We start from the raw sequence: 26286 nt of genomic DNA, 5'->3' as shown, positions 1-26286 counted from the left end.
AATATTCCACGTAAGTCTGGAGCTGTGGAGCCAGTTTCGTCGTCTGGCTACACAAGGCCTCGAACGCTCTCTTTTCTGGGAGTAGGAAAACCGCTTTTAAAGGCGGAGCAGCAACAGCAAGTTTTGGCTTACATTGCAGACTCAGCCTCTAGCTCTTTTGCCTCCTCTTCCGAAACTGGTAAATGTAAAAGCAGCGCGTCGCTTGTGGATGTCCACGGTCAGGGACAAGTTGCTTCCTTGTCCTCTTCAGCAAAAACTACAACAAGAGAGAAGGATGCAGCAGGCGACACAACGGGTTACTCCATGGAGCTCTTTACACATACCGTCCCTGGCTTACAAAGTGAAACACTTAACAGGCCATGCCCATTACAAGTTGATTCTGACATGGAGTGCACTGATGCACAGCCACAGCCAGAGTACTATGCTGCTCCTTTGACTCAGACCACCACATTGCCCTCTCAGGGTACTGATCCACAATCAGACCCTGATGAGACTATGTTGCCCCGCCACAAACGCTATACCACCGACCGACACAGTGACACAGACGAAGTTGCACACGAGCTCGAAGAGGAGTTAATAGATGACCCAGTTATTGACCCCGATTGGCAGCCATTGGGGGAACAGGGTGCAGGCGGCAGTAGTTCAGAAGCGGAGGTGGAGGAGGGGCCGCAGCAGGCATCAACATCGCAACAGGTTCCATCTGCCGGGCCCGTATCTGGCCCAAAACGCGTGTCAAAGCCAAAACCTGTTGGAGGACAGCGTGGCCATCCGGTTAAAGCTCAGTCTGCAATCCCTGAAAAGGGATCCGATGCTAGGAAGAGTGCAGTCTGGCATTTTTTTAAACAACATCCAATTGATCAGCGCAAAGTCATCTGTCAAAAATGTTCAACTAGCTTAAGCAGAGGTCAGAATCTGAAATGTCTCAATACTAGTTGCATGCATAGACACTTAACCACCATGCATTTTCAAGCCTGGACTAACTACCAAACGTCCCTTAAGGTTGTAGCACCCTCGGCCAATGAAGCTAGTCAGCAACGCAACATCCCTTCCGTCACTGTAAGGCCACCATTTTCCGCACCACCGGCAGTATCTGTGCAGGTTTCTTTGCCAGCCAAAAGCACTCAGGGTCAGGGAATCACCAGTTTTGTAGGAGGAAATATTGCATCTAGGTCACCGGCGGAAACAATACCATCTCCAACCGTCTCGCAGTCTGCCATGTCCACCGGCACACCCGCAAGTTCCACGATCTCCATCTCTCCAGTTCAGCTCACACTACATGAGACTCTGGTTAGAAAAAGGAAGTACTTATCCTCGCATCCGCGTACACAGGGTTTTAACGCCCACATAGCTAGACTAATATCGTTAGAGATGATGCCCTACCGGTTAGTTGAAAGCGAAGCTTTCAAAGCCCTGATGGAGTACGCTGAACCACGATACGAGCTACCCAGTCGACACTTTTTTTCCAGAAAAGCCATCCCGGCCCTGCACCAGCATGTTAAACAGCGCATCGTCCATGCACTCAGGCAATCTGTGAGTACAAAGGTGCACCTGACTACAGATGCATGGACCAGTAGGCATGGCCAGGGACGTTATGTGTCCATCACGGCACACTGGGTGAATGTGGTGGATGCAGGGTCCTCAGGGGACATCAATTTCGGGACAGTTGTGCCTAGCCCACGGTCTAGGAAACAGTTGGCTGTAGGCGTTCGCACCACCTCCTCCTCCTCCTCCTCGTCCTCCTGCAGAAGCTACAGCTCTTCCACAGACCACAGTCGGCCAACCACTCCATCGGCAGATGACACTGTTGCACACCAGTTGTCCCATTATGGGCCAGCTACTGCCAAGCGTCAGCAGGCTGTATTGGCTATGAAGTGTTTGGGCGACAACAGACACACCGCGGAAGTTCTGTCCGAGTTCTTGCAACAAGAAACGCAGTCGTGGCTGGGCACAGTAGATCTTGAGGCAGGCAAGGTAGTGAGTGATAACGGAAGGAATTTCATGGCTGCCATCTCCCTTTCCCAACTGAAACACATTCCTTGCCTGGCTCACACCTTAAACCTGGTGGTGCAGTGCTTATTGAAAACTTATCCTGGGTTCTCCGACCTGCTCCTCAAAGTGCGTGGACTTTGCTCACATATCCGACGTTCGCCTGTACACTCCAGCCGTATGCAGACCTATCAGCGGTCTTTGAACCTTCCCCAGCATCGCCTAATCATAGACGTTGCAACAAGGTGGAACTCAACACTGCACATGCTTCAGAGACTGTGCCAACAGAGGCGGGCTGTTATGTTATTGTGGGAGGATACACATACACGGGCAAGCAGTAGGATGGCAGACATGGAGTTGTCTGGTGTGCAGTGGTCCAAGATACAAGACATGTGTCAAGTCCTTCAGTGTTTTGAGGAATGCACACGGCTGGTTAGTGCAGACAACGCCGTAATAAGCATGAGCATCCCCCTAATGCGTCTGCTGATGCAAAGTTTGACGCACATAAAGGAGCAGGCGTCTGCACCAGAGGAAGAGGAAAGCCTTGATGACAGTCAGCCATTGTCTGGTCAGGGCAGTGTACAGGACGAGGTAGCGGGCGAAGAGGAGGTGGAGGACGAGGAGGATGATGGGGATGAGTATATTTTTAATGCGGAAGTTTTCCCGGGGGCACTGGAAATTGGTTGCGTGGCAAGGCCGGGTTCTGGTTTTTTGAGGGACACAAGTGACGTAGATTTGCCTGAAACTGCCCCTCAACCAATCACAACCGGAGATTTGACAACTGGAACTTTGGCCCACATGGCGGATTATGCCTTACGTATCCTAAAAAGGGACACACGCATAACGAAAATGATGAACGATGACGATTACTGGTTGGCCTGCCTCCTTGATCCACGCTATAAAGGCAAATTGCAAAATATTATGCCACATGAGAACTTGGAACTAATATTAGCAACCAAACAATCAACTCTTGTTGACCGTTTGCTTCAGGCATTCCCAGCACACAGCGCACGTGATCGTTATCACACGAGCTCCAGGGGGCAGCAGATTAGTAGTGTTAGGGGTGCACACATCAGAAGTGGCGTTGGACAAAGGGGTTTTCTGACCAGGTTGTGGAGTGATTTTGCTATGACCGCAGACAGGACAGGTACTGCTGCATCAATTGAAAGTGACAGGAGACAACATTTGTCCAGTATGGTTACTAACTATTTTTCATCCCTTATCGATGTTCTCCCTCAACCGTCATTCCCATTTGATTACTGGGCCTCAAAATTAGACACCTGGCCAGAATTGGAAGAATATGCATTGCAGGAGCTTGCTTGCCCGGCAGCAAGTGTCCTATCAGAAAGAGTATTCAGTGCTGCAGGTTCAATATTAACCGAAAAAAGGACTCGTCTGGCTACCCAAAATGTTGACGATCTAACATTCATTAAAATGAACCACAACTGGATTTCAAAATCTTTTGCCCCACCTTGCCCGGCCGACACCTAGCTTTCCTATGAAAAGCTCTTGCCTGTGGACTACTGTGAATTACTTTTCTAATGTCTAATTTTCTGCAGCTGATTGTCCGGCATATGACATGTTTACACCTCCCTAAATGGCCAAACTCCCCACACGGGGCCGTGGTATCGCGACTTGGCGCAAGCACCCGTGAGACAGCTGTTTGCCTGAAGAGGTGGGTGTGCTCGCTTTTGGTCGACGGCATTGGTACTGGGTCCCTCATAGTACAATAAAGTGTCTCTGGCGGTGGTGGTGCGCACCCAACGTCAGACACACTGTTGTAACATGAGGGGCCCTGGGCCTGTACCGCCGGCCACAAGAGAGTTCACCCACCCCCAGGTCAAACATTGCTCTACCACTTCCACAGTTATCTCTCACACTTCCACCAATGTTTAGTCTATGCGCTGACATCCTTCCATACCTGCCACTGACAATACCATTGTGTTGACATGTATGATGGTACATAACATAGTCAGGGGCAGTGTCCTCTATTTACCACAGTAAATACTTTGCGCTAAATTAGTAGGTCTGAAACAACGCAGAGGATCCCACCCCTGAACCTAATGATTGCACCCTTTAGTGTCTTTGTTTTAATGCGAGACATTCACATTTATTTGTTGTTTTTTGACTACTAACTGGCAGACACTCATTACAATCGGCCTCCGTTGACCACACCACTGCTGCCCGTGTACCCCTGGAACCTATTTTACAGTGCCTACAGCCAGCCCATTTTATTATGTTAGGCCTTCGAAGCCTGTCTGCGGTCCCTCCTTCCACTAGGCCTCCACTGACCAGACCACTGCTGCCCGTGTACCCCTGGAACCAATTATAAAGTGCCTACAGCCAGCCCATTTTATCATGTTAGGCCTTCAAAGCCTGTCTGCGGTCCTTCCTTCCACTAGGCCTCCACTGACCAGACCACTGCTGCCCGTGTACCCCTGGAACCTATTTTACAGTGCCTACAGCCAGCCCATTTTATCATGTTAGGCCTTCAAAGCCTGTCTGCGGTCCTTCCTTCCTTCCACTAGGCCTCCACTGACCAGACCACTGCTGCCCGTGTACCCCTGGAACCAATTATAAAGTGCCTACAGCCAGCCCATTTTATCATGTTAGGCCTTCGAAGCCTGTCTGCGGTCCTTCCTTCCACTAGGCCTCCACTGACCAGACCACTGCTGCCCGTGTACCCCTGGAACCTATTTTAAAGTGCCTACAGCCAGCCCATTTTATTGTGTTAGGCCTCCGAAGCCTGTCTGCGGTCCCTCCTTCCACTAGGCCTCCACTGACCAGATCACTGCTGCCCGTGTACCCCTGGAACCAATTATCAAGTTTATAAGCGTGTCCCGAGGAACACTCCGGTATAAAACATCAGAAAATATAAAAATAAGTATTTTGCTTATAATAAAGAAAATACTGGAGAGATATCAAATGCATACATTTTAACATTAAAAACAAAAACACATACAACCAAAAACTGGTACAGTACCAAAATTGGCCACCAGCTACAAAAACTTTCTCCTGCAAGTAGTTAACTGAAAGGTTTTTTTCCATTGAAAACACAGATATGGCATCCACCGAGTGTTGTCCTGTCGCGTCTTCTTTATATTATTGCAAAGAAGCTGCAACTGAATAAAGCTGTGCTTCAACCTTCTGGCTTTCGGCCTATAGTATCAGATATTAAACTGCATTTGGCCTTCAACTTTGGTTACGGCCTACTAACGGTGTCTGCCCCTCCCTGGTGTTGTCCTCAACTGAATACAGCTGAGCTTCAACCTTCTGGCTCTCATTAAGTGTTTTTTAAAAAACAAAATGGTGGTTAGGGCCTACTAACGGTGTCTGCCCCTCCCTGGTGTTGCCCTCAACTGAATAAAGCTGAGCTTCAACCTTCTGGCTCTCATTAAGTGCGGTGTTTTTAAAAATTGGTGGTTAGGGCCTACTAACGGTGTCTGCCCCTCCCTGGTGTTGCCCTCAACTGAATAAAGCTGTGCTTTAACCTTCTGGCTTTCGGCCTATAGTATCAGATATTAAACTGCATTTGGCCTTCAACTTTGCTTACGGCCTACTAACGGTGTCTGCCCCTCCCTGGTGTTGTCCTCAACTGAATACAGCTGAGCTTCAACCTTCTGGCTCTCATTAAGTGTTTTTTAAAAAACAAATTGGTGGTTAGGGCCTACTAACGGTGTCTGCCCCTCCCTGGTGTTGCCCTCAACTGAATAAAGCTGTGCTTCAACCTTCTGGCTTTCGGCCTATAGTATCAGATATTAAACTGCATTTGGCCTTCAACTTTGGTTACGGCCTACTAACGGTGTCTGCCCCTCCCTGGTGTTGCCCTCAACTGAATAAAGCTGAGCTTCAACCTTCTGGCTCTCATTAAGTGCTGTGTTTTTAAATATTGGTGGTTAGGGCCTACTAACGGTGTCTGCCCCTCCCTGGTGTTGCCCTCAACTGAATAAAGCTGTGCTTCAACCTTCTGGCTTTCGGCCTATAGTATCAGATATTAAACTGCATTTGGCCTTCAACTTTGGTTACGGCCTACTAACGGTGTCTGCCCCTCCCTGGTGTTGCCCTCAACTGAATAAAGCTGTGCTTCAACCTTGTGGCTTTCGGCCTATAGTATCAGATATTAAACTGCATTTGGCCTTCAACTTTGGTTACGGCCTACTAACGGTGTCTGCCCCTCCCTGGTGTTGCCCTCAACTGAATAAAGCTGAGCTTCAACCTTCTGGCTCTCATTAAGTGCTGTGTTTTTAAAAATTGGTGGTTAGGGCCTACTAACGGTGTCTGCCCCTCCCTGGTGTTGCCCTCAACTGAATAAAGCTGTGCTTCAACCTTCTGGCTTTCGGCCTATAGTATCAGATATTAAACTGCATTTGGCCTTCAACTTTGGTTACGGCCTACTAACGGTGTCTGCCCCTCCCTGGTGTTGTCCTCAACTGAATACAGCTGAGCTTCAACCTTCTGGCTCTCATTAAGTGCTGTGTTTTTAAAAATTGGTGGTTAGGGCCTACTAACGGTGTCTGCCCCTCCCTGGTGTTGCCCTCAACTGAATACAGCTGAGCTTCAACCTTCTTGCTCTCATTAAGTGCTGTGTTTTTAAAAATTGGTGGTTAGGGCCTACTAACGGTGTCTGCCCCTGCCTGGTGTTGTCCTCCACTGAACAAAGCTGAGTTTCCACCTTCTGGCTCTTTTTTTTTTTTTTTAAATTGCTGGATGGGGCCTAATAGCTCTGTTTGCTCCTCCCTGGTGTTTGTCCTCAACTAAAAAAAGCTGAGCTTCAACCTTATGGCTTTCGGCCTATAGTATCAGATATTAAACTGCATTTGGCTTATTAGTGTGTTTGGGCCCTTAAAACAGTGTCTGCTGCTCCTGGGTTTGCTACTCCACTCAACAAAGCAATGCCGCCTGTTTAGTCCTGTTACCAATTTTGAACTGCATTTAGCCTACTTTATTCTTTGGCCCTATATCTGTTTCCTCCTCATCCTGCCCACTGCCCAGCCACTGCTACATGAGTCTGCTGGTACATTGACCTAGACCACTACATTCCCCTTGCACTCTACACAGCCAGAATCTGACCCTGCTGAAAGTCAGGTTCCCCTTCCCGCATGTTATACCACCTTACACAGGGACAAAGAGGAAGGTGCAGATGAAAGTGCAGGTTCCTTCATCAGGTGGGGGGGGCATACTCGTTGGCGACGTCACTGGCACATGGCCCCTCAGAGTACGCAAAAGTGTCGCTGCTGGTGGGAGGCGCCCCCGCCGTGCAAACACACCGCTGTACTTTGAGGGGCCCTGTGCCAGTGCCAATGCCAACGAGTGGGCCCCCCTGCTTGCTTAGGATCACAGCACTTGCAAACTTGACATACTTACCTCTCACTGCTCCACCGCCGTGACGTAGTCCATGTTTCCTGTGCCCACTAAAACCTTGAACCAGCCCTACCCCCCACAACTTTTGCCAAATCACCCCCAATTTCCAGTGCCCAACTATTATTATAAAGTTAATTTAGATTGACAAGCTTCAGAAAACAAGAATGGATGTTTTTGGCATTAAAATGGGCACTGTAGGTGTTTTCCTGGCCTCCACTCACTGCCGGCTATGCTTCCCCATTGACTTGCATTGGGTTTCGTGTTTCGGTCGATCCCCGACTTTTAGCGATAATCGGCCGACTTCACTCGACTCGACTCTGGACTAAGTCGGGTTTCACAAAACCCGACTCGATCTTAAAAAAATTAAAGTCGCTCAACCCTAGCCTTCACTGTAAAATTATCATAACTAGGGTCGTAATAATCTGTACAAGTTTCACTAACTTCAAAGAAAAAATTTTTTTTTATGGAAAAGGGGAAAAAAGTGCCTTATTTTTGCAGATTTTCCAGGAGTTTTTTTTTCTTACCATTCTTTCAACTTCAATAAATAGCATTGCTGATATTTTGAGACATTATGTGACTCCTACCTCGCAGACACAATCTCATGACGTTCGTTCTCGGAGCTGGGGGATTTGCCTCATCACGTGACGGCGCGGCGTCGATGAAGGAGAGGACTGTCAGAAGCTCTCACTTAGGATCAGCGCTAAGTGCTCCACAGCGGGAGGCTCCTTTGCTGTAAACCAGAAATGGTTCTTGCCTTAGGTGTTTATAATTCAAGACAACATAATGTAGATAATACAGAAGTCTCATCCTGGACAGGGCCACCTTAATAATCCCATTCATTCATTATTGGTCCATTTTAATTTAATAGTTGACTAGTTTCGAGATTTTGGTTATAATCAGATTACATCGAGTTAGCAGATAAAAATGTCTTTGCTTCTAATTCCGTAACATAAGGACAAAAGATTACATCTCAGACCAGAAGCACGACCATTTGTGTGGTTACAGGGAACCATGTTTCTGAAGGACGCTCTGTTAGAAGAGGCATTTAGTAAGGTAGGCAGATAAGGCTGGACTTACACTTTACGAGGATCCAATCTTTAATCCAATTATTAAGGTGATTGGGGACAATTGTACAAGGAGTGTTTACATGTAGCCAATTTTCTGTCGTCTTCATAGCGTGTGTCACAGCATGACCGAGACCAGTCTTCCCTATGGTGGTGACTAACAAGTCTTCTGTACACAAGGGAGGAGAAGGTCTATATTTTTCCAGATCCGGTAAAATTTGACTCAGTGTTCATCCACTTTAATTGGAGACCTACTCGATAAACCACTATGAGTAACTCCATTATTCCACATCCCTGATACTGGGTCATCACACTGGAGATGCATATTTAGCCATATATGCCAGAAGAAACTTCTTCTGTTGGTGATAACTGGAGATTTTACTAATTTTAGGGAAAATGTCTTGAAGGTGACAACTAAAGGTACAATTTGAGACCTCGATTTGATGTTCTTAATGATTTTGCACGGTGCAGGTATGAAAGGATGCACACCAGGAGGCCTTATGTGCTGCACACCAAGGAGAACATCTGCCTGGATGATGACCTGGTCAACCTTGAGGTTCTAGACGAGGTAAAGAACATCTTGAATTTTACATTGCCATACGTCTTGTGTAGAGATGTGCTGATCTTTTGAAATTCGAATTTCCCCGCGTCCTCAAATGTTACCCAAAATATTGATTCATTTGCAAATGGAAAGAAAAGAATGGGAGGGAGAGCAGAAAGAGGAGAGAGAGACATTTCCTTTCAATAAGATCTGTCTTTTCAGCTTGCTCCTTGAATCTGGAGATTAATCCAACCCTGTTGTACATACTACCAGTCCACTGGCGGACAAAGACAGAAAAGGGCCTCTGTGCAAGAACAATATATGGGCCCTTTATAACCAATAGCTCCCAAAAATGCAAAATTTAACCTGCTTTGGAGGTAGAAATGGGCCCCTTCACCTCTTGGGCCCCTCTGCAGCCGCACAAGTTGCACCAATGATATGTCCGCCCTTATACCGGTCCTACGCACGATGGTACTCCACTGAGAACCATCTCTGATGACCCAGTGGTTTACTAACCACCTTTGTAAAAGGTATGAATATCTGATTTATATACTGGCACGTGATATCATAACTGCTGAACATTATTGGGAAACCGATGTTAGCCCTCTCATTGAGAGGACACCAGCCGACTAGACGTGCACAGCCTTGCTTAATGTTAGTGAATTGTGTGAGGACAGCCACGTCTAGTCGGAATGTGGCCGGAAGTATGCAAATTGCATACTCGTGGTTACATAACCACCCGCTCCTGGCGCCAGCACAGCGCGCAATGCTTGTGCTATGAGAATTCACAAGTCTGCAGTCACATAGAGTGACCGCCGACTTGTATGCCAAAGTCAGACATCCCCTTTAACACAATAATGGTTGTTTAATTTTTTTACATCAATATTTTGCGGGCTTCCAGATTTTGTAATTTTCATGTTTCCATTTTGTTTTTCTCAGGAAACCATAATACATCAGTTGCAAGCCCGATTTGCGGATTTACAGATATATACCTATGTTGGGGATATTTTGATCGCTTTAAATCCATTTCAGAACCTCAGCATTTATTCTCCACAGGTAAAAAAATAAATCTTTTTCATGTTTTTACCATAATGAACCCACATGAAAATGCAACTATCTATGCACTGTGAATATTTATATTTTTTTTTTTTCATAAATCAATAGAACGCGTGAAAATAAGTAACTTTGTAATATATCTTACCAGAAAAACCTGCTTCTTTGACCTCCTGGATTACTCTTTCATTTTGAATATTCCCAATTCACAAACAAAATCTGTATTCAGTGAACACAGACTTTCCCATGAGTTAGATAGAAAGTGACAGTTGGTGCTCATAAAGTTCTATGGAGAAATGTAAGTGTCATTTCAGGAGAACTTGCAGCAGAATGTCTGTATCTGCCTCTATCTCCTCCTCTCTCCATAGAATGTTAAAAGCACCAACTGTCATCTCATATCTCAGTAATGGAAAATGTGTCTTCCCTGAATATAGATTTTACCAGTGACTGAAGAGTGAAAGATTAAACCAGGAGGAAAAAGAAGCAGATTTCTCTGATAACAAATATTAAAAGTTTCTTGTTTTCATGTGTACTATTGATTTATTAAATAAAAATGTAAATGACGACTGCTTTTTAAAAGAACCATTTATCTAGACCAGGTTTTCTAGTGACTGATTCTCTATTTTCTACGAATATTTTTATCGTCTTTGTGAGGACCAACCCGTTATTTATTATTTTTGTTGATTTAATTAAAAATTCTCAGTCCTTTTTATTTCAACATATGTTAACTATCCTCACTAATTCAGAGTTTTCTGTATTCTGTGGCTGTTCACTGTCATGTGTTTTGGGTATAGTTATCTGTATCTAACAGTCTTCATCAATTTATGTAGTTCTCCAAGCTGTATCATGGAGTAAAACGTGCCTCAAACCCCCCACATATATTTGCCACTGCAGACGCTGCATACCAGGGAATGGTGACTTTTAGCAAAGATCAGGTATGTAAAAAATGTGCCTTTTCTATACTTTATTCTGAAAATATCAAAGATGGGGCTCCCTCCATAAAGGCTTAGACAATAGCGCTGTAAGCAACGGCGTAACTAGACTCCGATGGGCCCTGATGCAAGCTTTGGAGCCCACATCATGTAACATATGTCCTCCATCCTGACATATACGGAATGTTCCCCTTCCTGGCCCCATCCTAGTATATATGTCCCTTATCCTGGGCCACATCCTGATATTTATTTATTTATTTTACTCACTTATATAGCACCATTAATTCCACAGCGCTCTACAGACATTATCATCGCTGTCCCCATCGGGGCTCACAATTTATATTCCCTATTAGGGTGAGTGTCCACGGTAAGTAAACGCTGCGTGTTTGACGCTGCAGAGTCAAACACGCAGGGTCCAGATGTTCCAGCATAGTGGAGGGGATTTTTTGAAATCCCGTGTCCACTATGCGTGGAAACCCGCACGCGGCGGCCCTGCGACTCCGGACATGCTGCGCGTCTTTTCAGATCGCAGCATGTCCGTGCTACCTGCGGCGACGCTGCGTCGCCGCAAGTAATATCACAGGGCCCTATGGCGAGGGGTGCGATGATCCCGGATGTGTACAGTACACATCCGGCATGATCGCGTCCCAGAAAGGGGCGGGGCTTAGCGCCGAGCGGCTTCGCCGCTCCGGCGATACCGCCGGCCATCCTGAGCGTGGACACACACCCTTAGGAAGTATGGGAGGAAACCCACGCAAACGAGGACAAACTCCTTACAGATGTTGTCCTTGGGTGGATTTCAACCCAGAAACCTAGCGCTGCACTATTGTGTGTGTGTATATAGATAGATCTCTCATCCTGATATATATATCCCCCATATGTCTCTTATCATGGGCCCCATCCTGGTATATATTTCCATCCTGGTATTATATATATATATATATATATATATATATATATACTGGCATCCTCGGGCCCCCATCTGCACGGGCCGGGCCCATTCTTGGTCTTGCGAGAGTTTATGTTGGGTTCTCTGATTTTCTTGCCACCTTCTAATGTCAACCTGATAAGGAATTTAGATTGTGAGCCCCAATGGGGACAATGATGATAAAGTATGTAAAGCGCTGTGGAATTAATGATGCTATATAAGAGAGTAAAATAAATGAATATCAGCCGAGCGTAAGGGAAAATGCCTCCAAGTAACACCAGCTCATGCTTAAAATAGGAGCGACGTTCTGATAGCGGAGTGGGCCCTCTCGGCCCCCGAGGCTGATATGGCCGATCATTATGTGCACGTTCTGTGCTATATTATACCGGACGGCTGGGATACATATAGCCACAACCTATCGTCAGTGTTATATAATGTAAAGGTTCATCATAATGCACCATTCCACCTGATTTGGAGGTGGTAGTGGCCCCTTACCTCTTGGGCCCCTGAGTGGCTGAACAGGTTGAACCCATGATATGTCCGCCCCTGTTATCATGTGAAGTTTGCATCATGTCCTGACTCTTTAACTCTATGGGTCCTACTGTTTTATATACCACTGTAAATGCTGATGGCGGCTTCTAAGCAAAAAATTGAGTAGGATTCTGCTTCTTTTTTTTTTTAAGCAAAGCTATCCATTTTTGTAGATTAATCCTTTAATATTTTGCATACTAACTTTCTAAATATGTAACCACCTATATTCCAAAATGAGAGCAGATATCACAAATCTGAAATGACTCCTGGTGCACCGCGTCCCCCCCCCATTTGCCGCCCCTTATAGATCTAGGCACCATTCTTATACATAAGATCTGTTCTGCAGAGAACGATGTGCCTGTGTTTTTTTTTTATAATCCCTTATTAAAGGGGTTTTATAAGTTATGCTAAATGCTGTACAGAAACAGCACTACTGCTAGAATAAAAACATTACTCCGTTCCAGTATTGCATTTTTTTTGTTCTTTCTGGGTACTTTCTAAGTCTTTTATATTTTAATGCAATTTTCCGTACATTTTCCATTCTACACGATCCGTGGACACTTCCCTGATCTATGCAATTATTTCTCAATTTAATGCACTGCGCTTGCTATGAAACAGTGAATGAGTGAAAGTGTAGAAAACACATTACAACCAAAGTCATCTCTATCTGTTTTCTGTAAATCTGTTCAGTCAGTTGAATGATGGCAATTTCACACACCCCATTATTTCTGATCCATCAGTGCATTATTATCAGCGGAGAGAGCGGAGCCGGGAAGACGGAAAGCGCTCATTTGATTGTGCAACATTTAACCTTCCTGGGAAAGGTATGGACTTACAAATAATATCATTCTCATACACTAGTGCACAACGCGTCCATCACAAAGATACACCCGCATCTTGGACAATGAGACATGGCTACAAAGGAAGTGTCTGTATAAATGTAGCATAAGATCCATAATGAATCAATAAGGAACTTCATGGTAGCCCAATGGTTTGCTTAGCTGCAAACCAGCATTCCCAGTGTCACCAGTACACTCATTCCATTTATTACATGGCTCCCATCTAATGACACATTTTTTCCTGCATTGGCCAGATCTCTCATATGTGATGTGAAATGGCCCTGGCAGGCATTTCAAGGCGGGATCACCTTTATCAGGTTTTGCTTATATATTAGGAAATTTCAGTTCTAGCAATTCCCTAAAATACACTTTCTACCTGAATAGCATTTCCAGCAGTTACAAGCACTATTAATCTTGTAACTGATTTTTTTTTTGGAGCAGAACTGGTTTGATGAACTAATATGAAGACGAGATTGATGCCTGGGAAGGGACTTAGGACAGTGTGTCATTCCGTGCACTTTGCTATTGGATCTATGAAGGCACAGTTTGTCCAGGAGGACGGATGGAAAGTGCTGAATGCAGTATGTTGGAGACAGACGAGCTCTTCATCATATTAAGACTGATGATGACTAAATGTTCCTTCTGACAGTGACCAGGCACGAGGCTGCCGGCTAATAACTCTTTATTAGCTGTACAGAATAAAATCTGGGAAGTGAGACGCAAGTGACATCACCAAAGGACCACAAGCGCATTGGGCACATTAGTGGCAAATTAACGAACACAATGGTGGTTATCACCAGATTTGGTTTGATGCCCCTGTTTCACTGCCTTTTTTGTTGTTCGGCACCCAATCATCATTTTACCCCATCCTTCCACTACTCCGCCATGCATGCCACGCCACCGCTGCACCACTTTCCTCTCCCAGGTTTCTCCGGTCAAAAACAGCAATTTCCAAAGCCCTTAGCAAACTGTACCCTGCTATAGATATCCAGCCTTCCTTGATTGCTTTCAAGAACCTAGTAGCCATCTTGCGGAAATACAGCAATCCCCAAATATGCAGTTTTTTAATCACAGGACACTCAGAGTTGGTTTTCCCTGATAAGACTTTATGGTCCCAAAAAAAGTTTTGCATGATGGATCGTTGCTCGTTAAACCCATTGATGCACCATTTTCTTTACAGGCTAATAACAGAGCGCTACGGGAAAAGATCCTACAAGTTAATCCTTTGGTTGAAGCCTTTGGAAATGCCTGCACCGTAATCAACGACAACTCAAGCCGCTTTGGAAAATATCTTGAAATGATGTTCACGCCTACAGGGGCGGTCATGGGTGCAAAAATCTCTGAATATCTGCTGGAAAAATCCCGGGTTATAAAACAAGCTGTGTAAGTAACGTATCCTCAAATATGGTGACCTTTCTTCATATCATCAGCCGGTCATTGCTAAACTTTGTGTCCATAAAATCTGACCTATAACATTTGAGGGTATATGTTTATTATAATAATATTTCATGTTTTTCCATTTAATTAGCTGTTTTCGTCTGGATTAAGCGTTTTTTTAAAGGTGTCACCCCATCAGGATGACCCTTTTTTTATTTTGCGGCTTGTAGAAATTCGCTTGGTGTGTCCATTCTTTCTGGCAACTGTAAATGTAGCATTATTTGGTGGTGACAAGTGAATTCCATTAATACATGCTTGCACCCAGGTTAATACTGAACCACCAGCTTCAGAGCAAGGTAGGAGACCTAAGGGTCGCTGGCCATGTAGATAGCTGACAGACGAACGTTCGTTCGGCATCAGGTATCTCCTCTGATGGCTCCATACACATTGGCCCTAGGCTCCGACTAACTTTCATGTGCTTTCAAAGGGGAATAAATAGAAAGTTGTTACCAGACACCACTGTCAGTGACTTATCTCCCCTGAAAACAAAAGAATCGGTCATTTAAGTTCCCACTGCCCAATTCTTCTTTCTCCCAATATCATCTGGCCCCCATAGAGATCAAAAGATTGGATGTTCCTGCAGAAATAGCTGGGTTGGCCAACTTGTATGTAATGTGTATGGTGGTCCTATTTCGGAGCCACTTATGAAGCCAACTTGCCAATCGGACTGGTTTATAATTGGTCACAATTAACTTAATAAACCTCATTGATGATGTTTCCAAGGAAAAAAATAAAACTTAAGGGGATTTACATATAATCTATTGGAATGTAGGGCGGAATTTTGAAATGATGTCTTCTCTTGTATACAGTCTGGGACTGGCCCACAGGAGAACAGGAGAATCCTCCGGTAGGCCCCCTTGAATGAAGGAGTGCTGGAGAGCACGGTTGTTGCACTTCATTCACTATTTACAGAAAAAGTATCATCGAATCACTCAGTAAACATGCTGGCCAAATTAATATTACATAGAAGCAAAAGTAAATTGGCGTACTAGGGTCAGGTATTTTTTTGCATGCAACTGAACAGTGGGCCCCAAGAGTCAGCGTTATTGGTGGGCCTTTCCAACCCAGTCCCGCTCTACTAATATGCAAGGAACCTCAGTCCGACTTTGGCCGAAGCTCTCCACATCAGCAAGTAGCAAAGCCTCCAGGTCAGAGCGCCCCTCCACATCCATGGCATCCAGCAGGAACCCCACTATGTAGTGAATATCTGGCCATGTAATTATTATAATGCATTGATCCAGTTGATGCTTGTCTTCTGTGATGACACTGTCTCTGTTATTTGTAGTATTCTTGGAGCACTGTAAATGATTTTTCTTTCTTGCAGCAGAATAATAATGTTGTAATAGAAAAGGTTAATGAACCGCAACTAATGAAATAATGAGCCCGAAATAAAACAGTATCTGAGTTAATTTTGCATCATTTTAAAGTTTTACTGCAGCAACATAAAGTACAAGTTATTATGTTGCTGTAAATGTTATTAAAGGAGATTCGCAATGCTCGGTAGAATACATTGGCTGATCACAATATGGTCATTTTATGGAAATTAGAGGCCTGATAGTAGCAGGGCAAAAGGAATGGACTCCTGGGACCCAATAGAAAATAACAATGTGCAATGGGCACAGGATTAGGCAAGATGTCCGTCCAGAATCCAATAGGAAGTCAACTGATAGGCTGCGTTCATACTTTGTGGTCACATTGCTTGACGTACTATTACTTTCTGGACCAGGCAAAGGCTAAACATATCTGGAATATTTTATTTTCAACACTATTCCCTAATACACAATGGTCGCCAATTATAGACATCACTTCTCAGCAGGCCCCTCATCATCATGCTTATTTACGTGAAAATCTGTCCGAGTTTCACCAGTGTTTCTGATCAGGTTTTCATCAGACTTTAAAGAAAAACTGATGAAACTCTACCCAATGAGGCAAAGAAAAGTTTCTCCACCCCCTGCCTATCAGTCTCTGAAAAATGGGCAGCACTCGGATGGCATTTGAGCGCTGTCCGATTTTTCGCGGACACATAAACTTTCATTATCAAGTTTGATCCGACACTCGGATCAACATCGGACATGTGTACGCGATTTTGCATGGAACACACAGTCGGTAAAAAAATCATGGACATGAGAACAGCTCCATAGACTTCATAGGTACTAGCACTATTCGGGAAAAACACACATAGATAAGTTGGTGAATGAATGAACCCTTACATTGAAAAGTCACCCCATTATTATAAAGCTAGAGGCAGAGAACACTGGAGCCGCTAGTGTCAGAAGATTATGGAGGTGGCTCACCGCTTCCCCTTCTCAGCCGAGACCCCCTGACAAAGCAGAGACCCCCTGACAAAGCACAGAGACCCCCTGACAAAGCAGAGAACCCCTGACAAAGCACAGAGACCCCCTGACAAAGCAGAGACCCCCTGACAAAGCACAGAGACTCCCTGACAAAGCAGAGAGACCTCCTGACAAAGCACAGAGACCCCCTGACAAAGCAGAGACCCCCTGACAAAGCACAGAGACCCCCTGACAAAACTTTCCTGCTAAACTCTGCCATAGAAGTCAGTGAGGTTTATTATGTCCAGTATTTTGCTGTAAAGCAAACATCTGGAAGTGCTGTTTACAGGAGCAGAAGTTAGCTTCTCCAAAGAACTTGTAATAAATGAAATATGCAGTCATAAAATCATAACAGATTAGAAAAAAATGTTTTAGTATCTTGTGTTAATTAGCAAAAAAAGGGTTTATCGTCCTTTTAATATTCTCAGTACAAGTAACTTAATCAGTATGATAACTCCTGGGTTCTATGTTTGGTCCATTTTCTATTTATAGTTTATGTTTTTCATTTCCTTCAGCGGTGAGAAGAACTTCCATATATTTTATTACATATATGCTGGTCTTTATCATCATAAAAAGCTTTCAGAATACAGTCTGCCGGAGAGAAAGCCTCCGAGGTAAAAAAATCAAAAAACTATTCGCTACATCTTCTGGTTTTCTTACAGTTAATCTCTGTTTATTTGCTATTTTTTTATTGCTAATCTTTTTATTTTTCTTTTATTACTAATAGATACATTGACAATGAAACAGGTTCAGTCATGCAAGATATTATCTCCAAGGAGTCTTACAGGAGACAATTTGCTGCAATTCAACATTGTTTTAGGATTATAGGATTTAGCAATGAGGTGAGTAAAAACGGGGGGTTTGAAGAGGACGTTTTATATCCATTTACCTTTTTCTTATTCGGAATTCTACAAAAATGTTAAAATTTGTAGATTGTTTCTTTTTCAATTGTGATTTCTTCTGTACAACTATAGGAAGATTACAATATGAAGTCACGTACAACATGAAAGCTGTTTTTGTAAATCCAAAATACTGCAGTGACCCCTGTAACTTAAAGGGGTTGTATGATCTTTATTAAAAAAAAAAAAGAGAAATATTGCAATTTTCACATTGGCCACTTGGTTTTTTTTAGACTCTAACTTACTGTTGTTTAAGGAAATAACACATGTACATAGCCACAATGGTCAGACCTCAGCCCTATGTTTTGTACTGAAGCAACTAACGAGCTGTGACATTATCTATTGTGATTGGTGGATCCTGTGTATAGAGTTGTTACCTGTCATTGTAATCCTGACTCTGATGATTAGCGAACTGCTGTAAATTCTTCCTAAAAGACAGGAAGTATGAGTCTAAAATAGTCCCAGTGGCAGTGTGAAAATTGCAAAATTACTCATTTCTTTTTTTTTTCTATAAATTAATTCCAGGTTGTAAAGGACAAGTACAGAGTGTAGTATTAACAATATTAATAGATTAAATATATAATGATGATTTTTTTTGAAGGGTCATTACATAAATGTTCAACACCCTCCTACTTAAAAAAGAACAACAATAAAGAGAAGAAGGGGAGGAGGATGCAATCGTAATATTTCATTAATAGAAATGTGTCATAAGGGAATGATATGATGTCTTGTGTAAATTAGGAGTTTATATTTCATTTTTTTAAAGTTGATTATGATTTTTTTTAATATCTGTTATGACCCCAATGGCGAGGGTCTCAGAAAAACGTGGAAGTCTGCAGAATACAAAAATCCAGCTCATAGGGCAGTGGTAACTGGGTTGACCATATATCTACTCCTAACGCCAACACTAGAAGTAGCCGGGGATCATTCCTACGTTGATTCTAGATGACACGCGCCAGCCGGAGAATCTAGCTACCCCTAGTAGAGGAAAACAAAGACCTTTCTTGCCTCCAGAGAAGGGGACCCCAAAGCTGGATAGAAGCCCCCCACAAATAATGACGGTGAGGTAAGAGGAAATGACAAACACAGAAATGAACCAGGTTTAGCACAGAGAGGCCCGCTTACTGATAGCAGAATAAAGAAAGGTAACTTATATGGTCAACAAAAACCCTATCAAAATCCACACTGGAAATTCAAGAACCCCCGAACCGTCTAACGGTCCGGGGGGAGAACACCAGCCCCCTAGAGCTTCCAGCAAAGGTCAGGATATAGATTAGGAACAAGCTGGACAAAAATACAAAACCAAAACAAATAGCAAAAAGCAAAAGGCAGACTTAGCTGATATAACTGGAACCAGGATCAGTAGACAAGAGCACAGCAGACTAGCTCTGATAACTACGTTGCCAGGCATTGAACTGAAGGTCCAGGGAGCTAATATAGCAACACCCCTAACTAACGACCCAGGTGCGGATAAAAGGAATGACAGAAAAACCAGAGTCAAAAAACTAGTAACCACTAGAGGGAGCAAAAAGCAAATTCACAACAGTACCCCCCCCTTAGTGAGGGGTCACCGAACCCTCACCACGACCACCAGGGCGATCAGGATGAGCGGCATGAAAGGCACGAACTAAATCGGCCGCATGAACATCAGAGGCGACCACCCAGGAATTATCCTCCTGACCATAGCCCTTCCACTTGACCAGGTACTGAAGCCTCCGCCTGGAGAGGCGAGAATCCAAGATCTTCTCCACCACGTACTCCAACTCGCCCTCAACCAACACCGGAGCAGGAGGCTCAGCAGAAGGAACTACAGGCACAATGTACCGCCGCAACAAGGACCTATGAAATACATTGTGAATAGCAAACGACACAGGAAGATCCAGACGAAAAGATACAGGATTAAGGATTTCCAATATCTTGTAAGGCCCAATAAAACGAGGTTTAAATTTGGGAGAGGAGACCTTCATAGGAACAAAGCGGGAAGAAAGCCACACCAAATCCCCAACGCGTAGTCGGGGACCCACACCGCGGCGGCGGTTGGCAAAGCGCTGAGCCTTCTCCTGTGACAACTTCAAGTTGTCCACCACATGATTCCAGATCTGCTGCAACCTATCCACCACAGAATCCACCCCAGGACAGTCAGAAGGCTCCACATGACCCGAAGAAAAGCGAGGATGGAAACCAGAGTTGCAGAAAAAAGGCGAAACCAAGGTGGCGGAACTAGCCCGATTATTAAGGGCAAACTCAGCCAACGGCAAGAATGTCACCCAATCGTCCTGATCAGCAGAGACAAAACACCTCAAATAAGCCTCCAAAGTCTGATTGGTTCGCTCCGTCTGTCCATTAGTCTGAGGATGGAAAGCAGACGAAAACGACAAATCAATGCCCATCCTACTACAAAAGGATCGCCAGAACCTGGAAACGAACTGGGATCCTCTGTCTGACACAATATTCTCAGGGATGCCGTGCAAACGAACCACGTTCTGGAAAAACACAGGAACCAGATCGGAAGAGGAAGGCAGCTTAGGCAAAGGAACCAAATGGACCATCTTGGAGAAGCGATCACATATCACCCAGATAACGGACATGCCCTGAGATAGCGGAAGATCAGAAATGAAATCCATGGAGATATGTGTCCAAGGTCTCTTCGGGACAGGCAAGGGCAAGAGCAAACCGCTGGCACGAGAACAGCAAGGCTTAGCTCGAGCACAAGTCCCACAGGACTGCACAAATGACCGCACATCCCTTGACAAGGAAGGCCACCAAAAGGACCTGGCCACCAGATCTCTGGTGCCAAAAATTCCCGGGTGACCTGCCAACACCGAGGAATGAACCTCGGAAATGACTCTGCTGGTCCACTTATCCGGGACAAACAGTCTGTCAGGTGGACAAGACTCAGGCCTATCAGCCTGAAATCTCTGCAACACACGTCGCAGATCCGGAGAAATAGCTGACAAGATAACTCCATCTTTAAGAATACCAACAGGATCAGCGACTCCAGGAGCATCAGGCACAAAGCTCCTAGAAAGAGCATCGGCCTTCACATTCTTTGAACCTGGTAAATACGAGACAACAAAATCAAAGCGGGAGAAAAACAATGACCAGCGGGCCTGTCTCGGATTAAGGCGTTTAGCAGACTCGAGATACATCAGATTTTTGTGATCAGTCAAGACCACCACACGATGCTTAGCACCCTCGAGCCAATGACGCCACTCCTCAAATGCCCATTTCATGGCCAACAACTCCCGATTGCCCACATCATAATTTCGCTCGGCAGGCGAAAACTTCCTAGAGAAAAAGGCACAAGGTTTCATAACAGAGCAACCAGGGCCTCTCTGCGACAAAACGGCCCCTGCCCCAATCTCCGAAGCATCCACCTCAACCTGAAAGGGAAGTGAGACGTCAGGCTGGCACAAAACAGGCGCCGAAGTAAACCGGCGTTTCAACTCCTGGAAAGCCTCCACGGCAGCAGGAGCCCAGTTAGCTACATCGGAGCCCTTCTTGGTCATATCCGTCAAAGGTTTCACAATGCTAGAAAAATTAGCGATAAAACGACGGTAGAAGTTAGCGAAGCCCAAGAACTTCTGAAGACTCTTAACTGACGAGGGCTGAGTCCAATCAAGAATAGCTCGGACCTTGACTGGGTCCATCTCCACCGCAGAAGGGGAAAAAATGAACCCCAAAAAGGGAACCTTCTGTACACCAAAGAGACACTTTGAGCCCTTGACAAACAAAGAATTTTCACGCAAAATTTTAAAGACCAACCTGACCTGCTCCACATGCGAATCCCAATTATCAGAAAAAAACAAAATATCATCCAGATAAACAATCAAAAATTTATCCAGATACTTCCGGAAAATGTCATGCATAAAGGACTGAAAAACTGAAGGCGCATTGGAGAGCCCAAAAGGCATCACCAAGTACTCAAAATGACCTTCGGGCGTATTGAATGCGGTTTTCCATTCATCACCTTGCTTAATGCGCACAAGGTTGTACGCACCACGAAGGTCTATCTTGGTGAACCACTTGGCACCCTTAATCCGGGCAAACAAGTCAGACAACAGCGGTAAAGGATACTGAAATTTGACAGTGATCTTATTCAAAAGCCGATAATCAATACAAGGTCTCAAAGATCCGTCCTTTTTTGCCACAAAAAAGAATCCCGCACCAAGAGGGGAAGAAGACGGACGAATATGTCCTTTCTCCAGAGACTCCTTGATATATGAACGCATAGCGGTATGTTCAGGTACCGACAGATTAAACAGTCTTCCCTTAGGAAATTTACTGCCTGGGATCAAATCTATAGCACAGTCACAGTCCCTATGAGGAGGCAATGCACTGGACTCAGACTCACTGAAGACATCCTGATAATCAGACAAATACTCCGGAACTTCCGAAGGCGTAGAAGAAGCAATAGACACAGGCAGGGAATCCTCATGAATACCACGACAGCCCCAACTTGAGACTGACATAGCCTTCCAGTCCAGGACTGGATTATGGGTCTGTAACCATGGCAGCCCTAAAACAACCAAATCATGCATTTTATGTAAAACCAGGAAACGTATCACCTCGCGGTGTTCAGGAGTCATGCACATGGTAACCTGAGTCCAATACTGCGGTTTATTTGCTGCCAATGGTGTAGCATCAATACCCCTAAGAGGAATAGGATTTTCTAATGGTTCAAGAGTAAAACCACAGCGCTTAGCAAATGAGAGATCCATGAGACTCAGGGCAGCACCTGAATCTACAAACGCCATGACAGGATAAGATGACAGTGAGCAAATCAAAGTTACAGACAGAATAAATTTAGGTTGCAAATTACCAACGGTGACAGGACTAACAACCTTAGCTATACGTTTAGAGCATGCTGAGATAACATGTGTAGAATCACCACAGTAGTAGCACAAGCCATTCCGGCGTCTATGAATTTTCCGCTCATTTCTAGTCAGGATTCTATCACATTGCATTAAATCAGGTGTCTGTTCAGACAACACCATGAGGGAATTTGCGGTTTTGCGCTCCCGCAACCGCCGGTCAATTTGAATAGCCAGTGCCATAGTATCATTCAGACCTGTGGGAATGGGAAAACCCACCATAACATTCTTAATGGCTTCAGAAAGGCCATTTCTAAAATTAGCGGCCAGTGCACACTCGTTCCAATGTGTCAGCACGGACCATTTCCGAAATTTTTGGCAATACACTTCAGCCTCGTCCTGCCCCTGAGACATAGCCAGCAAGGCCTTTTCAGCCTGAATCTCAAGATTGGGTTCCTCATAAAGTAAACCGAGCGCCAGAAAAAACGCATCAAGATCAGCCAATGCCGGATCTCCTGGCGCCAGCGAAAAAGCCCAATCCTGAGGGTCGCCCCGTAAGAACGAAATAACTATTTTTACTTGCTGAGCAGAGTCTCCAGATGAACAGGGTCTCAGGGACAAAAACAATTTACAATTATTCACGAAATTCCTAAACTTAAACCTGTCTCCGGAAAACAGTTCAGGAATCGGTATTTTAGGTTCTGACCTAGGATTTCTGATAACATAGTCTTGTATGCCCTGCACACGAGTAGCCAGCTGGTCCACACTTGTAATCAAGGTCTGGACATTCATGTCTGCAGCAAGCATAGCCACTCTGAGGTAAAGGGGAAGGAGAAAGAAAAAAAAAAAAACTCAGAATCTTCTTTCTTATAATCCCTCTTCTGCAATGCATTAAACATTTAATACTGGCCTGGCAAACTGTTATGACCCCAATGGCGAGGGTCTCAGAAAAACGTGGAAGTCTGCAGAATACAAAAATCCAGCTCATAGGGCAGTGGTAACTGGGTTGACCATATATCTACTCCTAACGCCAACACTAGAAGTAGCCGGGGATCATTCCTACGTTGATTCTAGATGACACGCGCCAGCCGGAGAATCTAGCTACCCCTAGTAGAGGAAAACAAAGACCTTTCTTGCCTCCAGAGAAGGGGACCCCAAAGCTGGATAGAAGCCCCCCACAAATAATGACGGTGAGGTAAGAGGAAATGACAAACACAGAAATGAACCAGGTTTAGCACAGAGAGGCCCGCTTACTGATAGCAGAATAAAGAAAGGTAACTTATATGGTCAACAAAAACCCTATCAAAATCCACACTGGAAATTCAAGAACCCCCGAACCGTCTAACGGTCCGGGGGGAGAACACCAGCCCCCTAGAGCTTCCAGCAAAGGTCAGGATATAGATTAGGAACAAGCTGGACAAAAATACAAAACCAAAACAAATAGCAAAAAGCAAAAGGCAGACTTAGCTGATATAACTGGAACCAGGATCAGTAGACAAGAGCACAGCAGACTAGCTCTGATAACTACGTTGCCAGGCATTGAACTGAAGGTCCAGGGAGCTAATATAGCAACACCCCTAACTAACGACCCAGGTGCGGATAAAAGGAATGACAGAAAAACCAGAGTCAAAAAACTAGTAACCACTAGAGGGAGCAAAAAGCAAATTCACAACAAATATCACAATCTATCTTAAGAAAAAAAATACAACTTCCACACTGGTCACTAGGCCTACTATTAACCTTATACCTCCTGTTGGGCACATGGAAATTAGCCGCAATAGACTGACTTATACGCTATTTGTTTGTGCAGAAGCATTCTCTATATTCTGGGCAAAAGTAATTGTAAAGGAAGGGGGAGAAGGTGAGCTGTGACATCATCTATTGTGAATGGTTGATCCTGTGTTATCTACTGTATATAGAGGTGTTATCAGTCATTGTACAGGAGGAGGAGGTGAGCTGTGACATCATCTATTGTGAATGGTTGATCCTGTGTTATCTACTGTATATAGAGGTGTTATCAGTCATTGTACAGGAGGAGGAGGTGAGCTGTGACATCATCTATTGTGAATGGTTGATCCTGTGTTATCTACTGTATATAGAGGTGTTATCAGTCATTGTACAGGAGGAGGAGGTGAGCTGTGACATCATCTATTGTGAATGGTGGATCCTGTATTATCTCCTGTATATAGAGGTGTTATCAGTCATTGTACAGGAGGAGGAGGTGAGCTGTGACATCACATATTGTGAATGGTGGATCCTGTGTTATCTACTGTATATAGAGGTGTTATCAGTCATTGTAGAGAAGGAGGAGGTGAGCTGTGATATCACCTATTGTGAATGGTGGATTCTGTATTATCTACTGTATATAGAGGTGTTATCAGTCATTGTACAGGAGGGGATGAGGTGAGCTGTGACATCACCTATTGTGAATGGTGGATCCTGTGTTATCTACTGTATATAGAGGTGTTATCAGTCATTGTACAGGAGGAGGAGGTGAGCTGTGACATCACATATTGTGAATGTTGGATCCTGTTTTATCTACTGTATATAGAGGTGTTATCAGTCCTTGTACAGGAGGAGGAGGTGAGCTGTGACATCACATTGTGAATGTTGGATCCTGTTTTATCTGCTGTAAATAGAGATGTTACTTATCATGCGTTGCACAGGAGGAGGTGAGCTGTGACATCACCTATAATGAATGGTGGTTTTCTATACTATCTGCTGTATATGTAGGCATTACCTTTCATTGTCATCCTATCTGTGATGATAATGAGACTGCTGAAAAGTCTTCTGTACAGAACAGGAAAAATGCGTCCAGTTTATGGCCTGGAGAACAGTGTGAAAAAAGATTTCAGGTTTTTTTTGTACAGCTAATGATACAGAAATTAAGGAAAAATGTAGATAAAACCCTGATTTAAACAATAGGTCATTTTCTGATAACACTTTTTAGTGCAGCACCATAATAGTTATATGGGATGAGAGCCTCAGGGGGATGCATCTGATCACAACACAGCAATTATATCAGATGAGGTAGAGTCCATCCAAATGCAGAGGAAAACCAAGCAAACAAGAAGATTTGAAGCGTGCGCATTATATTGAGTAAATGCCGAGAACTTTTGCAGCTTATTTTCCCTGCTGAATGTATAGGAAGGAAATCAGTGGTGAATCCACATGTAAGATATGCAAATTTTACCATAGAACATTTATGGATTTGCCAAGAATTTGTAGGTCCACTGCTGAAAAATTCCGCCACATGTGGACCTACGTTTTATACAGTAATATACAGATATTTTTTTGTTTTCTTTTTAGGTTGAGGTTACCTGTAAGTCTAACAATGTATAGAATGCAGAATTTTTATGAAGAAAATCACAAATGTCTCCATCTGCAAGAGTCACTGGCATACTTTTTGCATTCCATCCAGTTTGAGTGTCAGCGGCTAATCTGGACATATGAGATATATAGTGTGTAGCCCCCGGCCGCGTATGCAGAATATTGTTAATGTAAGCTTTGTAGACTCCTACATAACAGTGGTTGCTGCTGTGAGCATCCCATTAGGAATTCTCTGCAT

The 26286-nt window shown here is 44.3% G+C and overlaps 1 protein-coding gene across 2 annotated transcripts in view; it reads left to right on the top strand.

Annotated features, from left to right (window-relative positions):
* The window catches only part of MYO3B (myosin IIIB), a 334653-nt gene that overhangs the window by 157060 nt on the left and 151307 nt on the right, over window positions 1-26286 (top strand). For both annotated transcript variants that reach the window (XM_077272741.1, XM_077272742.1), the window contains 7 exons: window positions 8883-8979; window positions 9892-10008; window positions 10836-10940; window positions 13137-13220; window positions 14416-14618; window positions 17521-17619; window positions 17733-17847. In XM_077272741.1, the coding sequence (XP_077128856.1) occupies window positions 8883-8979; window positions 9892-10008; window positions 10836-10940; window positions 13137-13220; window positions 14416-14618; window positions 17521-17619; window positions 17733-17847 (820 nt within the window). The remainder of the gene's footprint in view (window positions 1-8882; window positions 8980-9891; window positions 10009-10835; window positions 10941-13136; window positions 13221-14415; window positions 14619-17520; window positions 17620-17732; window positions 17848-26286) is intronic.

Source organism: Ranitomeya variabilis, chromosome 7 (assembly GCF_051348905.1).
Source record: "Ranitomeya variabilis isolate aRanVar5 chromosome 7, aRanVar5.hap1, whole genome shotgun sequence".
Lineage (NCBI taxonomy): Eukaryota > Metazoa > Chordata > Amphibia > Anura > Dendrobatidae > Ranitomeya > Ranitomeya variabilis.
This window is presented reverse-complemented; position numbering and strand designations above follow the sequence as displayed.